General features: G+C 37.2%; 1 protein-coding gene across 2 annotated transcripts in view; it reads right to left on the minus strand.

The window, feature by feature from the left end:
- Positions 1–5,387: 5,387 nt before the first annotated feature.
- Positions 5,388–17,747, minus strand: part of rab6ba (RAB6B, member RAS oncogene family a) — a 93,024-nt gene continuing 80,664 nt past the window's right edge. For both annotated transcript variants that reach the window (XM_038304253.1, XM_038304263.1), the window contains exon 8: positions 5,388–5,670. In XM_038304253.1, the coding sequence (XP_038160181.1) occupies positions 5,606–5,670 (65 nt within the window). In that variant the 3' untranslated portion in view covers positions 5,388–5,605. The remainder of the gene's footprint in view (positions 5,671–17,747) is intronic.

Raw genomic sequence — 17,747 nt, forward strand, 5'->3', positions numbered from 1 at the left:
AGGGCCTGAATGCATGGGCGCCAATTTTTTAGAGCCACATTTGCACAAATTTGCAAAAAAAACAATTATTGTTTTTCTGTGAACTACTTTGATTAGTTTTTCTAAAGCCTAGTTATAAAATAAAAGGAAGTTAAGTGTTGTCACTGTACTAAAATGAGAATTTTTTATTATTTCCGTTACAGTGCACGTAAAAATCTGTGCACTGGTAGAATGGACTACGTGAGTAAACCTGCAGAGACAAGCTATGCCTGGTTTCTGTTTCCCAACACGTTTTCTGACTCATCCTGAGTTCCCTGTACTGCTGGTTACTGGGATTAAGGTCGAACTGGGAAGGATGGAACTCCCAGTCGGGTTACAAATATTCCTACTTTCGGAAGCAGGGCCGGCTCCAGGCTGGATGCAGCCCAAAGCAGAATGTAATTTGGGGCCCCTCTTTCAGCTAAAGCAAACATAATTATTACAGAGCTGGTGGGGTCATCATGATCGGGGGGCAAAGGTTAATGTTGTGTTTGCAGTCAGCTTAAGATTTAGATAGGAACCATATGGGCTGTTTCCCAGGGTGACAATAGAGGAAAGGAGGGGGAAACACATAAAAATGTCTCTGTCCTCAAAACGTTTTTTTTTTTTCTTTTCTTTTATACATTTAGGCCATGGGAAGTTTGATCTAATTTTCAGTATCAGCAAAGTTTATGTACTTTGTATGACACTGGACAGCATTTCATCATTCCCCAGAGTGTAAGAGTACAACACTGCATGGGGGCGCCTCCGTTATGATGATCAATGCCTGGAAGTTGGTCCTGAAATGAAAGGTGGTCGATTTCGATGAATATTAAACCCACAGACTTTAGGTTTAGGTTGAAAACATATTATATATAAATATATTTATTATAAATAAATATATTTATATATTTATTATTTTAAAGCATCGTGTAAACAAAGAACAGCTTTAACATCTCTAAAGGAAGCAGTCAGGGATCATTTATGTTAAAAAAAAGCATGAAATTAAAGTAGATATTAAAACTTAGAACTGCCTTAAGTATTAAAATGAAAGAATTTCACATAAAACAAAAAGCCAGATGAACTAACCATGTTTATAAACAAAAACGTAAGAATAAAACGTAAATAATAATAATTAATAAGAAAATAAATAATAATAATGTTGCTGTTGATCTAAACATAAAGTGTTATATTATAGATGAATGTGACCTCAGTTCACACACAAGTGGCAGAAATAATCTTTCAATAATTATTGTATAAAAACATACTAACTATGAAGGTTTTTATTAGTATATAAACAATAAATATGTCCTCTGTAAATTTCATACCCTTAATCGGCAGTAAGCTCTCAGAGAAGTAGTTTATCAGACAGAAATGATCATTTTATTGTTCTATTATTATTAAGGTTTAATGATAAACTTTGCCAAAATACAGACAGCTCTGGATGCCCGACATATTTAGGACATTATTTGACAACAACATTGTGCAATTATTTACCAAGATTAGCTCAGAAAATTAAGTAAAATGCATCCTGTGTTGGTATGATTAATCCACACAAACAGTCACCTTGTTTGTGTTGCTTTACAACAAAGAGTTAAGCTAAAGAAGATGTGGACACATGTAAACATATATACCTCCACTTTTTGATCCTTATTAATTTGCAGGAATGAAAGACGAATGGAAGACAAAACATCCAGACATGGTGTCTCTCTCCAGTGAGGAGGCAAAGTGCACCTGGGACAAACAAACACTCACTGCTGTTTTTCATTATTTTAATCTGTCTTTTGCTATTTCTTTAGTTAAATATATGAAACCTTTTTGCACTCATCATAAATCCAACCTGCTCAGTTTTTAATTTCTTTTTGATTTTTCGTTTGTTTTTGAAATAACTAATAAAAGGAAAATTAAAACCGCTACAGCAGCCATGAATGTCTGTAGAGGCTGGTTGATCTCTAATTTGAGGCAGGGAAACACCTGGATTAACACACCCCCTCCCCATCCACATTGGACCCTATTTATAACCAATAAGACACCAAGCAGGGCGAATGAAATCGCTTATTGGACTAAATTTGGACATTGAGACTAACCCTTGTTCTTACTTTTATTGCCAGTGTATAAGACATTAATATCTATGTGTATAATTACATGGAACAGCAAAATTACATGGGTATGCAAGCTGTATGTAGACTGCTTTACAACCTTTAACTGTTTAAAATAATTATAAAAGGTTGAAAAGGTTGAACTCACATTTGATAAAAATTATAATGCTTTGAAAATTTACAATTTTGACATCAAAATCTTGTAGATTCCCCTCTAAGATATGAGGAACAAAGGCTTTGAAAATGTGCATTTTCCACATTTAGGGAAGTATTTGTTTATCTTCTATTTTTTTATTGTAAAAAAACAAAAAAACATTTGTATTCATCATAACTATATTTTATGTTAAAATACCTGAACTTGTTAACTGATGTTCAGGCCTCAGAAAAATCTACAAACTATTGCGCACTATGAGACAAATATTAAAAATTTGTCAGTCTGTATCATTAACTTATATTAGTAATATAAAAAAATAAATAAAATATCAAGAACAAAGCTAGATATGTGGGGCCTCCAAAGCAGATGAACAGATAATATTCAGAAACAAATCTAATCTGAATCTAAGTAATGAAATCTTGAATAATGAAAGAAACAGATGCAGACAATAGAAAAAAGGAGGAGACACAGGTGAAAGGAATCTAATAACCAACCAAAGGCTCAGGCTGAGGGAGAAAATATTAAACGGGGGGAAAAACCAAGGGAGAACCTATCCAATAATATAGAAATATTGACTCAAGAAAGAAAAGTAATAAAAACACCAAGAAATATGCAAGCATGTAGATGCTCAGTAATTATCTTTTAGTAGCTCCAGAATTATATCACTAATTGTAGATGATTTAAACTGAACTTTAAGACTCTTCTAACCATCTCACCTGGGCTGAGAGGGCAACTTTGACATTTTTTCCCCAATAAAAAAAAAAAAAAAATTCTGCTGTAATTAGTAGTGTTGCACTGATGCCATTTTTTGCGTCGATACCTGGCTGTGCAGTATCGGCCGATACCATCTGTTTGAAATTGATGTGTGTGTGTGTGTGTATATATGGAGAACTGCATACTACTTGGATGTAAAATAATTGCCACCATGGCTTTGTCACGCTGCTGCCTACCTTTGTGAAGCAGGAAAAAGACTAATACAAAGTGAATCCAGTAGAACTTTTTGCCTACCTGGATCGGGTGACAATAGTTGAACTTTTGGCTCTTAAAATGGTATCAGTGCCCTATTTGTTGGTACTTGCCAATACCGGTGCAACACTAATAATTGGTGTCAATTTTTATTAAGTTATGAAGAACCATGGTTGAGTGTCTAAAGAGCCACTTGCGGCCCCCGGGACCATAGGCTGCAGACCCCTGCTGTAAGGTTAATCTATATGGCTGATGGGGAAAGCTAACATTTGGTTATTTTACTGGACACACCTCGGTCCCCGGGGTTCTCACAGATATAGAGCACACTCAGTGACAACTTGTGACAGTAATATTATTTCAGGGTTTTATTTCAAGAAACAAGCATAAATCTATTAATTCTTTATTACTATTTAAATCACATCAAATGATCGGGAAATTAAAGAAGTACAAAAGAAACTCTGGGATAAGGTTGGTAATAAGACATCTTTATTAACCTTTTGGAGAGACATGCTAGATGTCTGTACAGTGTGAATGGGAACCGGTTCAGCACTAATCCGGTTCAATGCATTGATCTGTAATGACACAATGACAAAAGTCTGCAGGGAGACCACCACCACCCCCTTCTCTGACAGGTAAAGATCTCATTTAAGTCCATCTCTGTGAAATGCTGAAATGGTATGAGGTGGACTTTATTTTTGTACCTTTTGTACCATCATGAACTATTACTCTTGAGTTTCCAAAAATTGGTCTTATTACAAGGTTGTAGAGTAAGGAACTTAGAACATCCTGTTGTGAAATAAATCCACACAGAGCTTCAATGGCACTTTATTTTGGTCTGTCTCCTGGTAAAGAAATCCTGCAACATTTAAGCATTATTATTTGGCTCAATATGTTGGTTAGAGGGTGTTTGTTTTCTAGAAGAGTACTCCATAAATAGATGTGTGAAAACAACTCCGAAGTCAATGCTTCTGATCTAGCGCGAACTACTCCAAATTGTATGGATATTAACAATGAACATTTTCCTAAAACAGTTTATGTTTTGACTCTAAATCTAAAACACATTCTGCAAAAGTGCTGTAAAGACTTCACATCAAAGACACGTCAAATCCAAGTAGTGTTTTTTTTTTTTAGCACTAGCTGAGTTCACCACCAGAATGTTAAGATAGCTGCCCCCTAAGGAGGGAAGGAAATTAACATTCCTTAATGTCAAGATTTCATTCAGTTTTAACACAAGCAGCAAAGAAAACCCAGATGTGGAAACACATTGTGCAACAAGTTCATTAACAAACACATTTTTGAATTAAGCCACCGTACAACTTCGTAATAACCTGAAAGGTCTACATGTGCAAATTAGTCATTAGTCGGTGAGGAAACAGGAAAGAGATGTTGAGGGTGTGGATGATCTGTCTGCACAAAGCGAACTGTGTTCACCGATACATGGCTGCGGGATGGACTCCATCACTGCTAATTAACAGGAACTGGACACTATCTGTGACATAAAAACTGAAGTTGTTCTATGAGGAGCCGGGATGCAGTGGGAGTGAAGTGAAGTGGCCCTCAGTGGAGCTGTGTTCGAATGAGGTTGATACAAAAAGCACAAATTTACAACACGGAAAGAGCAAAAAATAAAATAAAAAATTAAGTGGTAAGAAGTCAAGTATACAAACCCAGCTCCTAGAATGCTGTGGACGCAGCGCATCATGTCGCCGGTGGGATATTACTTTTTTTTTTTTTTACTTGTGTTTACAGGTAGATGGTACCTATGCTTTACAACTAGGCATGCAGTACATACTAACTCTGGACTCGACAGTTCAGACTGATCCTTGATGTCTGAAATACAAATGTGTGGGTACCAGCAGGGCTACAGGCAGGAAGGTTGTGACTGGCTGTTCCGTAATTAATTCTGAGATACTGAAGAAGAGTTATGATGTGTGGAAAATCTATACAGATCAGGATCCGTGTGATTTCTCAAAATTGTTTCGTCATACAACCTGTCTGTTCTTCAGGCTCTCAGTGTTCTTGTCCCTAAAGATGGAAACAAACTTCCAGAGGGATTCATCTGATAATGCAAAAAAAACAGGAAACAAAACGACAAGGAAGGCTTTTACTTCCCCCATTAAAAAAAATGAATCTATTCTCAGAATGGGGATATTTGATTCCCCCCCCCCCCCCCCCCCAGTTTCACCAAGTTTCTTTTTTTTTTTTTTTTTGGCATTTTTGTTGACAAAGAAGACCCAATTTCACATATTGCTAGTTTCAACCAATGACCGGCGGTCGGGTGAAGAAACCAGGATCTTAACGTGCAAAGTCAACAGCAAGTTAACCAATAGAAAGCAACGTAACAAGCGGTGTGGTGCAGATGGTGGAATCCCATGACGGAGCCTCAGCACTAACAGGAGCAGCCGCTTTCGGTGGTCTGGGGCTCCTGGGGTCTGTCCAGCTTTATGTCGATCACTGCGAAATATTATTAAGGAAGCAAAGAAATGGACTGAAACATGTTTAAGGTAAGTAGACAAAAGAAATGAACAGGCACATTTCTATTTTTTAAAATTCCTATCATGCAGGATCATCAAACACAATAAGACTTTTCAAGTGTTAACATTTGCTTAATTTTAATTACAGCTCATTATAAACCAAAATGAACTTTGCCAGAAATATGAAATAAGACAAGACAATAATTTGGAATATTATGCTTTGGTCATATTATGGTTTAAGCAGTGATAAGAGGGCTGCATCTTTAATAATCAGAGGCCTTGTGGCCACCATTTTGGATTAATAAAACACATTTAAAGCTGCATATGATACATCACCTTAAAAAAACAAATAATAATTCTTTAAACTTTGTTAAATATCTACATGGATATAATTGTTATTTAAAGGCACACTGTAACTTTTGGCTTCTAGGGAAGCTAGACCAATAACTTTCACGTCTAGGGCGCGCCGCAGTACTGATGTAAAAGTCAACAGCCAGCCAGCCTCCTGTGTCTTTTGATTGGGGACTGCACTGATCGTCTAGTGCCCAATTTACATTGACCCTCTGAAACGGATCTATGCCGAGTTCGGACCTAGCTTGGATCAGTTAATCATGCCGAGGTTGGTTCTTCATAACTATTTTCACATCACCCTAGCACGGTTCCTCACCTCGTATCAGCAGCCCATGATACTACAGCTCTCAAGGCGGGAATTAAGCAAACAAAACATAATATTTAAGAACTTATGTGCCTGGATAGCATCCTCCGCCCAAACTTCAATGACATCCTTGGTCTCTGCATCATCCCAGGTCACACAACGCTCTTTTGATGCTGTTTATTGCTAATAGGCTGAGAAAAAGTTTGTGTTATGAACAGGCGAAGAGATCTGTGCCGGACACACCAGAAAACCTGCAAAATAAGTCAGCAAAAGTGATCTGTAAAATGTAGTTTGAAAATAATGCAGTTCCATATCTCAATTTGAAAAAGAGAAATGTAAACATATAAAATCGGAAACTGAAACAGATGTGAAAAAGAATCTGATAAACACCAATTTTACTCTTAAAACCTTTTTTTGGTTTAAAGTTTTTCCACGTCATTTCTGGACAGGCATGTTCATAGAAAGTTGTGCGGAAAGAAACAGAAGGCTTATTCAGTAGTTTTGCAACTGAAATAAGTTTATCTAAAGCAAATAAAACGACATGACTTGAACCCTACGAGAATCTTCTAAATATTTTCGAGATAAGGATCGGCTGGCCCAACAGTGCAGACGAGCTGAAGGTCTGTATTACATCAAGCAAAGGTGGCTGAGCACCTCCAGGCCACAAAAGGAGCTCCAAAATTAAAATGAATGGACATGTTAAACTAGCCTTATATATAGCAGTCTTTTCTAAAATAAAAAAATAGGGGTTTTCATAAGCTGCGCACACATCAAAATGAACAAAATTAAACTCTGTGTATGATAATTAAAAAATTAGAATTTTTACCTTTTAAACGGAATAAACAAGAAATTAATATTTGGTGATATTCTGATTTACTGAGATGTATAGAAATGGTTAAAAGGGAAGAGAGAAATTGGCTGTGGTACTTATTTCCAACCACTAGATGGCGCCTTTTCCTGCATTTTGTTCATTTAACAGCCAGTTTCTGAATGTATAAACATCCATTCATCAGTGTCTGTGCAGAGGCACATTGGGTCGGGTTCATAGTGAGAGGATGGGTCGTCAGGGTAACAAACAACCGCATACAAAAACTTAATCTCATAGGAGAATATAGTGCAACAAATACATCCAAGATGCTAGTTTTGAAGCTAATAAAAATGAAGAGAACAAAGCAAACTAATGCAGAAAAATCAATAGTTGGGATTTGAACCCATGACCTTTTTTGCTGAGAGACAACATGTATAAATAGAGTCCTGTTTTCAGTCTAGGAAATGAGTTTGTTGCAAAAATCATTGGCCATGTCTCTTCTTCTATAGCTTGAATCGCTGTGGAACAATTAAAGCTGCTCCAGTTGTTGCACTAATGAGCAAATACTGCAAGTCACAACATATGGAAATTATTATTTTCTTTTAATGAAGCAGGTTGAACTATTGCTAGTGGTATCCTTTGAGACAACACAGAACAAACTTTGTCTTTAAAAGACAAAAAAAGCTCATCATGGCTTAATGCTTGCTAACACCCCTCCCCGCAACACTGCAAAAACAATCCAGAAATAAGTAAAAAATGGCTTAAATTAAGTATATTTAGCCTTAATTTGAGCAGGTAAATAAGATGATTTGCCAATGGAATGAGTATTTTCCCTCTTAAAATAAGATAGTTAGATAATATTTACTTGAAATAAGACGATAAAATAGTTTTTTCTTATTTTAAAAGGAAATTGTCTTGTTCCATTGGCAAAGTGTCTTACTTATCTCCTCAAATCAAGGAAAAACACACTTATTTTAAGAAAAAATAACTTATTGAGATTTATATTTTTTGCAGTGATGAAAAAGTGGATTGATTTCAGTAATTCCATTTAAAAAGTGAAACTTGTATATTATATTCATACATTACATACAAACTCATATATTTCAGATGTTTATTTTGTTTAATTTTGATGATTACAAATGACAACAAATGAAAATCTCAAATTCATCATATCAGAAAATTAGAATATTGTGAAAAGGTTCAAAATTGATGGCCCCTGGTGCCACACTCTAATCAGCTAATTAACTCAAACCACCTGCAAAAGCCTTTAAATGGTCTTTCAGTCTAGTTCTATAGGCTACACAATCATGGGGAAGACTGCTGACTTGACAGTTGTCCAAAAGACGACCATCGACACCTTGCACAAGGAGGGCAAGACACAAAAGGTCATCGCTAAAGAGGCTGGCTGTTCACAGAGCTCAGTGTCCAAGCACATTAATAGAGAGGCAAAGGGAAGGAAAAGATGTGGTCGAAAAAAGTGTACAAGCAAGAGAGATAACCGCACCCTGGAGAGGATTGTGAAACAAAACCCATTCAAAAATGTGGGGGAGATTCACAAAGAGTGGACTGCAGCTGGAGTGAGTGCTTCAAGAACCACCACACACAGACGTATGAAAGACATGGGTTTCTGCTGTCGCATTCCTTGTGTCAAGCCACTCTTGAACCACAGACAGCGTCAGAAGCGTCTTGCCTGGGCTAAAGAGAAACAGGACTGGACTGCTGGTGAGTGGTCCAAAGTCATGTTCTCTGATGAAAGTAAATTTTGCATTTCCTTTGGAAATCAAGGTCCCAGAGTCTGGAGGAAAAGAAGAGAGGCACTTCATCCACGTTGCTTGAAGTCCAGTGTAAAGTTTCCACAGTCAGTGATGGTTTGGGGTGCCATGTCATCTACTGGTGTTGGTCCATTGTGTTTTCTGAGGTCCAGGGTCAACGCAGCCACATACCAGGAAGTTTTAGAGCACTTCATGCTTCCTGCAGCTGACCAACTTTTTGGAGATGCAGATTTCATTTTCCAACAGGACTTGGCACCTGCACACAGTGCCAAAGCTACCAGTACCTGGTTGAAGGACCATGGTATCCCTGTTCTTAATTGGCCAGCAAACTCTCCTGACCTTAACCCCATAGAAAATCTATGGGGTATTGTGATGAAGAAGATGCAATACACCAGACCCAACAATTCAGAAGAGCTAAAAGCCACTATTAGAGCAACCTGGGCTATCATAACACCTGAGCAGTGCCACAGACTGATCGACCCCATGCCACGCCGCATTGCTGCAGTAATACAGGCCAAAGGAGGCCCAACTAAATACTGAGTGCTGTACATGCTCATACTTTTCATGTTCATACTTTTCAGTTGGCCAACATTTCTATAAATCCTTTGTTTTTATTGGTCTTCAGTAATATTCTAATTTTCTGATATGATGAATTTGAGATTTTCATTTGTTGTCATTTGTAATCATCAAAATTAAACAAAATAAACATCTGAAATATATGAGTTTGTATGTAATGTATGAATATAATATACAAGTTTCACTTTTTAAATGGAATTACTGAAATCAATCTACTTTTTCATGATATTCTAATTTTATGACCAGCACCTGTACCTGCTGGTGCACATAGAGGTGCTGCAGCAGCAGTCTCTTGTTTATGTGCCAACTAAAGCCCTGGCCTACATATTACGTGCAAACTAGCTTCCAACAGTCCCTGTGTGGCTGTCAAACGGCCATTATGCGGTGGGGCTTTGCACCGCGGACCGTTCCCATAGTTTATGGTAGCATGCCACTGCTATAAGATGCCATTTCAAGGGCAGCGTTTTTTAACAGCTCCTACTGGAGCGTTCCCACGTGGGCCGTCTTCTGTCCGGGGAAAGTGAAAGCTGGCATCAGCTGTCGACATCACCAAACCAAATGAGGCTTGTCAGTCATGAATATTTCACTCAGAAGCAGTTACAGCTCCGGCTCATTGTAGTTACTCACAAGCCTGTTTGAATTTTAAGACTTTCTGACAGGAGTTTGTTGACGCCTTTGTGTCTGAGATTAGATGGGAGGGAAGGACTTTTTATATCGCTAGGAGACAAAAGCAGATGGAAATCAAAAATTTTAAGAAAATACAAAGCGATGAATTATTAATATATCAGGAGTAGATATTTCTTCCTAATCCATGAAGGGAGGTTCAGAGGAGAAGTCACCTCATTGAAAACAACAACAGGACAGCTGACTGGAATCCAGCCGTTGCTCATGAAGTATTATTTACTGTGCAGTCTGAACTGCGGAGGAGAAGCTGCACCATTATTTGCTGCTTTTGCATTTAGGTTCAAACTTAAATCCCAGAGGAACGATCTGGTGTGATTAAACTGCTTTCTCCAGATCCTAAGGAAGACTAATACGTCAAACTGAAAGGAAAACTGAGAGTCAAGCTGCTTTGCATGGAAATGCTTTTTCCACATATTGTTCCAATTCAAGCACAAACCCCGCTTTATTGGATTTTTTTTTTTTCCATCACAGATTACAAAAAGAAATTGGTGCAATATTTTTAAAGTATACATGGTTAAAATATATATATTTTTTGGAATGCAGAATAAAAAAGGACTAACCCTGAACATTTGAACAGTCCCTCCTTGCAGATGAGCCGTAAACACAGGCTAGCTAGCAGGGCTGCTGATACGCAGCTTTCACACATTTCTCTGGAAACATCAGGTTGTGACGATAACATCAACTATCTGCTTTTGATGAACGATGGTAAGATTGTGGTAAAAACGATTATCTGTCTGATATTCAGCATTCAGAATATGGTGGTAGTGTTTTATATTTTTAAAAGTTACCAACTGCTACTATAAGTCAATGCTGTGTAGAAACTGTTTTGTGACAGATTAGATTAAACAGACTTTGACTATGCAATCCTAATATATTGCTTTGATCAGAAATATTCGTTTTGTCCTTTAACTTTAGCTGTCAGGTTTTCTGAAAGGTAAACCTCCAACCATCCCTAGTCTTTAGACATTCTAATCAGTTTATTTCTAGGCTATCCCTAAATTTAATGTCACACTTGGAAAAACAATCTAGAAATAAGTTAAAATTTCCTAAATTAATTGTATTTACCCCTAATTTGAGCAGGTAATATTAGATAATTTGCCAATGGCATGAGTATTTTCACTGTTAAAATAAAATAATTAGATAATATGGACTTGGAATAAGACAATGCAATAATTGTTTCTTATTTTAAGTGTAAATTGTCTTGCTTCATTGGCAAAATGTCTCTTTTACCTCCTCAATCAAACAAATTCAGTTATTTTAAGAACAAAATGACACATCTAAATTTCCATTTTTTGTAGGGCAGTAATTGTCCCATCAGCTCTGACCAGCATTCTGTGCGCTGTATTATTTTCCAACCACACAAAGTGCTTTACATGTATTTATCTACCTTCACTTGAGGCAAACTCTGAAAAGGAAGTTCTCATCAGGTCCTTTTAAAGTATTAAAACTTTAAGGGTCAAGTCGGAGTCGTCTCTAAAAATCATTAAGGAGTTAAATGTTTATATTCTAACAGGGCTTTTAGGCCAACCTTATTATGTGAGATTTATTCTGTTTTAGGTTCTCCTGATGATTTGATGATTAACATGCCTGCCTGCAGAGGAGATGACAAGCAACAATTAGGTAGGAGATTGTTTTCCTAAGTAGAGCGGAAAACGGAAACCTTCAGGCCTGGACATCTATCATGAGGTGCTCCCTTCCTATCTTCAGTGTAACAGGAATAATTACAGGGAACAAGGAGCGGACTGTTTAGGTCTCTCCATGCGTTCCACTCCATAAAACCTCCTCTTTGGAATCGTAAACATGCTCTAAAGCTTCCCTTCCCCTCATGTATGTTTGTTTCTCTCTCCCAGTGCGAACCCATGGAGCTGCTCCACTGAGCGACTGTCAGCAGAGACACATCACTGCTGAGAAACTGTCATCACCAGTCATCCATCACTGCACCATCAGCTCACACAGCCTGCGCCTACGTCCACTAATACAACCAAAATAAAAATAAAAAAATAAAACAGGACGAAATTTACTGCTGTCTGCAACAAATAAAAAGGTTAATCTCCATAGATGAAAACTCTGATTTACAAAGTCTGCTGCAGTAAATAATGCCAGCGCTGCAGAAGCATTCCCATGATGCACCACAGTCTGCCTGATTTAAGCAGATAAATGCTGCCGTGTTCCTCAGGACAACAGGAGACTCTTTAAAAGTGAAGGAGTAATGACAGTGCAGTATGCACACGGTACATCCACTGGCAATTTTCTAACTCCGTTTCCATAGAGATGCAACTCTGCTCTGTGGAGTTGAGGATTATGAAGGACTGCTGCACCCAGGGAGGAGCAGTATCAGAACAGGATGACTGGCAGAGTGATTGTTGATTTAGAGGAAGATGACCGAAGGATGGATGACGCACAGTGCTGATCAACTGTGCATCACAGCTCTGCAGCAACAAACATTTTATTGTTTCATTTGGATGTAAAGATGTAAATCTAATAATAGTTTTCTCGTTTACGCTCTAGACACATTAAGACTCAAAGCAATATCAGTGCACCTAATGCTCACTGTGAGTCTCCCCGACCAGACAGTCCTAATTCATAAGGAGTTCATGTTCATCTTTTCTAAATTGAAATTCACCACAGTACAGCATGTCCAAAAACACACGGGGCTACCATGCTGTTATCAATTCTTCCCACATTTCTGCAGTTTTTAGGGTTTTACACTTAAATGTACAGAAAGGAAACAAACACACAAAAAGGAAAGACTTTTAAAATAACAAATAATGTCACAACCTAAAGAATGAATTAGAAGACCAACCCCCTCAGAAGTGGCGATAGGACTAAGACAAATGTAAAGCATGATCAAAAATTATGCTCCAGAGGCGCATTGGGGCCACCTATTATTATTCACCACGAGGTTATATAAACCTATATAAACCTAACCGGGCGTATTTTACTCTACACGAGCGCATCGAACGTTGCACCCGCATAATTCAGTGACCACAAGCACAGCAGAGCTGCCTGAAGCCGACACTCAACCCACGGGGAAAAAACTCGACAAACAGACTGAATGGTTACTGCCTTAGTATAGATTTGTGGAGTTTTAACTGTCATTCAGAGTCCAAAATACTTTATAAATGCCAAAGGGAAATTAAATGTTGCAGTCATTTGTGCTGCTTTTGTTTTTAAGATATAATCCTCTTTAATTTCAGCTGTTGACTCACAATCCAAGCAGAGAGCTTCAAAATAAATCAAAATGGATTCCTTTTTCAGTGCTTCTTGGGCTTTTTCCAAAAATGTATCTTCTTCCCAAGCCGATCCAAAAGTTAAACATAAGGAACAATGTACGTTAGGTTTTCCTTATGTTTTTGTTGTTAAGACCCAATAGGAAGATTCAGGAAAAAGAGGGGTAACAACAGAGCCAAACTGAAGGATCTAGGAGGCTGATTACCTGCTAAACATTGTGAAACAATCACTCCAACCGCTAAATATGGTAAACTGCCCACTAATATATTCAGTGCCAGCACATTTTATGTTATGCCATGAATTAATATGCGGAAACAAGCACAGCACTAATGTTAATGGTAAGATGGTGACATTGCAGGTACCAGATCTGCTCAGGGCCCTGCCTCTTCTCATGACGTCAACATATGGCAACTCCACTCCGCTTCTTAAGGATAGAATCTCTTTTAGAGTCTACTAGAGTAGAGAAAATACCGCCTTTTCGGACAGACTGAGCTCTGCCATTGACACAAAAAGTCACGGTTTATTTTTATTCTTTTAATTAAGATCTGAGGGCAGGACAAAGAACATCGTAAAAAATGGCTTTTTGTAGAGATTTTAGACATAATAAAAACAACGGCTGTTGTTAATACAAATTCAAAATTAGTGTAGCTTAATATGGCTAACTGACCGAGCTAAGAGAGGCTAACCTGTTAGCTACTGAGCACAGATAGCTACAGCGCTACCCAGCTCTCGCCCTTTATATCATTGCCTTGCAGTTACTTTGTTCACCATAAACAGATTTTTTTCAGTTTTGTTATCGACCAGGTATAACTTCATCGGTCATTAGAAATGCTAACGGATGCTGCGTGATGGTATTATCGTTTTCAGGGCAACCACTATGGTTTACATCATGTGGCAACGTTTAGCCAATCATGTAGCGTAGCGTCACTGGCATGTGCAGGACCCGAACAGATCTGGTACCCACCTCACTGGCCAAAATTAAACATGGGTGGAGTTTCAGCTTCATGCAACTCAACTGTGCTTGTGGTCACTGAATTTTACATGTGGAATGTTCAATGCATGCAGAGTAAAATACGCACGTTTAGCTGCTGAATGAAAATCGGTCCACCCAATGCGGCCGTGGAGCATAACAGTGTCTTGGATCATTTTTGTCTCAATTTTGCCCCCATACACAGAGCAGTAATTTCAACATTACAATAGCTACATACTATTTAGACAATATTTTGCTTTTGATGTTTTCCACTACATAGGCAGCTGGTGTTGCAGTGATGTTAAGCAAAGCACAACGAGCTTCTCACTAGGGGTGTGCAAAATAATCGTCATGATGACGCATCGTGATTCTAATTTTCATGATCTACTGCATCGATTCTTGACGCCAAGTATCGATTATTAATTTTAAAAAATGAGTAAACAAAATTGCATGAATGGTTGGCGAACATCAGCCAAAAACAAGTGTAATACAACTTCCAGTCCAGTAGATGTCGCTGCTGATGTGTTGATGCACACTGCCTTGTGTCACAAGCATTTCTACTGCGCCGTGTCATTAAAAAACAAAACATGGAGGAGAAAATATTGCAATGCATCGCAATAATTCAAGTATCGTGATGCATCGTGACAGAATCGCATCGTGGCCTGTGAATCGTGATTCGAATCGAATCGTGACTCCTTTGGCAATACCCACCCCTACTTCTCACATGCTGATGTAAGAACGTCTTTAGCTGCAAGTATAGGAAGAAGTAAATGCAGTTAAAATGTTAAAATCTGATTACCTAACTATTATTTAGAATCAGCAATAGAATAACTGATTACCAAAATAATGCTAAGCTATAAAGCTGCAGCATTAAGGAGGCATTCATCTTATTTTATTGATATATTGTCTTAATTGCTTGCTAAACTCAAGGGAAAATACATGAAAATACACTTGCATTAAGAAGATATTACATAATTAGACCCCAGTGTTTGCAGTGTGTTTGACAGAAATAATAAAAATGTATACCAAAAAAAGGTGAATTTTTTCCCCCCACAGGAATATGAATAAACCCTAAATCTAGTAGATTTTTACAGCTTGCCCTGCTTATCATTATCTCTAATCTGGTTTTACATATATCGTGTGTTTCATTGAAAAATGAATAAATATATTGCATTAAATGTGTTAACTAACTAAATAAGCTGTATAAAAATCAAAGGAGGTGCAGGAGTGGATCCAAGAGAGCCGGAGGGTTCTCTTTTAGTCACAGAGGAAAATAAGGCAGAAAAATGTCTCCGCTGCTCCATTTGTCTCCAATAAAATATTAAAATATTCACCTTTTTAACTTCTATTACCCACTAAAAGCATATTTTGCATATTAACTCTCCTTAAAAAGCAGAGTTAGTTTAGCTTTGGGTATTCTGCACCCGAACAGGACATGTTCAGACTTCGTCCATCGAAGTAACAAAGGTTTTGTTTATAGGACAGACTCTGGTTTAAATGGCCAAACCTGCTCGCCTGCGGCAGAGTGCGCAAACAGTCTAACATGTTAGACCTCAGAGCTGACAGCTAACAGGAGGGTTTTTCCTAACAAGGCGTTTCATTAGACAGGTGGCTGGCATATCATTAAACAGACAGCAGCCAGCATATCCCAGTCTGTCAGGTCATCGACGGTGCTTCGTTATGGTATTTAAACTCCTGAAGCTTTTCAGATTTATTTCCTTACAATCATAAGCCTTAATATATTCTTTTTAACATTGTAGAGCATCACAAATATATGTAATACAAGTAAATAAAGGGAAATAAAAGGGATGCATGAGTTTTAATGCAAGCAAATAATACTCTGCTATCCCAAATAAAATCCAGTGTCACCAATTCCCCTTAGCAGTCTCAGAACAGGTAAACAGAGTCCACCTGCATGACTGGACTGGTTATTATACAGGGTACAGACCTGCTGGGATGGCGCCCACGTTTGGGTCGGCTCAAGGTAGGCATAAAGTAAAGACTAATCTATTTATTGTTAATTAGGTAATATGTTAATTTATTTTTATAATAATTTATTAATTCCCCCCAAAATAATCTAATCAAAGGATTTAAAAATGAATTATATCCATTACGATAGTGATACTTGAAACTTGAAAACCAATTTTTTGTTTTAAACCGACTAGTTTTAACCAGAAATGGATCAAATACACGTACATTTATGTTAAAAATGAGAAATGTTGCATGAACAGCCATTTTTTTTTCTGTTATTTTCAATCGATGAGCCATTTGGAGATCAAGTATGCAGTAACAAATATAGATGACCTCCTGTAAATATTGGTTTTTATTTAAAAGAAAAATATGAAGAAAAAAGTTTCTTCTGTATAACGAATAAGTTATTTTGTATAGTTTCTATTTTGCTCTTTATACTAGAATTTGTCACATTGTTATGTTGTTTTTTAAATTAAATATCTTTTAAATAACATATCAAATGATAAGATAATTTACTCAGTATTATAGTAGTTGTTTTACCAAATCGTTTTAATGGAAGAGAAAAACCACAGGACACTGGAATGATACAGGCAGATTTGACTAGTAACTAGTTATAATTACTAAGTTACACTCAATTGAGTAACTTTTTTAACAAAATGTACTTTAAGGAGAAGGTTTACAGCACTGTACTATTTTCTTTTTCTTTAGTAATGTCATCAAGAAGTATTACTATGCTTATTTGGCTATATTTTCTGGCCACTCTAATCACCTTCATTAACTTCTATACAATAATTAGAGAGTTTTTTTAACCATAAATGTACCAGACAGACACACTATTTATTTCTTGAGTGTACAGAAGTTATATTTTGTAAGTTATGAAGCTATTTAGAGATAAGATAAACATACAGTTAAAAGTGGATATTTCATTTGCGCTGTTCTAACTTACTGGTTATGCATTATGTAACAATGAAACTGAGCGTTTCAAGTTGGAACAATACAGGGTTTACTAAGTCGAGATAGCTAAATCCAAGATAACAAGAAAAGATGATTCAGCCACAGGAAGTTTCAAAGGTTTTGTTCAGATGATTCTGTTTCACTTATCTTTCTAACTGCCATGTTTGAAGACAGCTGATCCTTTTGTTCTGTTTTAGCAACCCTGGGAACTCTCCTATGATTGGCTCAGGAACCAGGAAGTAAACTACACATTTTACCAAAGTAGTTGTGCGCCGTACCTCTAGGTTTGAAAGGGGAAAGACTGCAATCGTTGATAATGAGAGGACCGATTATTTATAAGAAATGTTACTTCCATCCTGACAGACAAATGAAAACGATTCATTTTAAAGTAAATTTCTCACTTTTTGCTCCTCCATTTTTACTCTGATAATTCATT

Source organism: Cyprinodon tularosa, unplaced genomic scaffold, assembly GCF_016077235.1.
Source record: "Cyprinodon tularosa strain WSP-4 unplaced genomic scaffold, ASM1607723v1 ctg114, whole genome shotgun sequence".
Taxonomy (NCBI): Eukaryota; Metazoa; Chordata; class Actinopteri; order Cyprinodontiformes; family Cyprinodontidae; genus Cyprinodon; species Cyprinodon tularosa.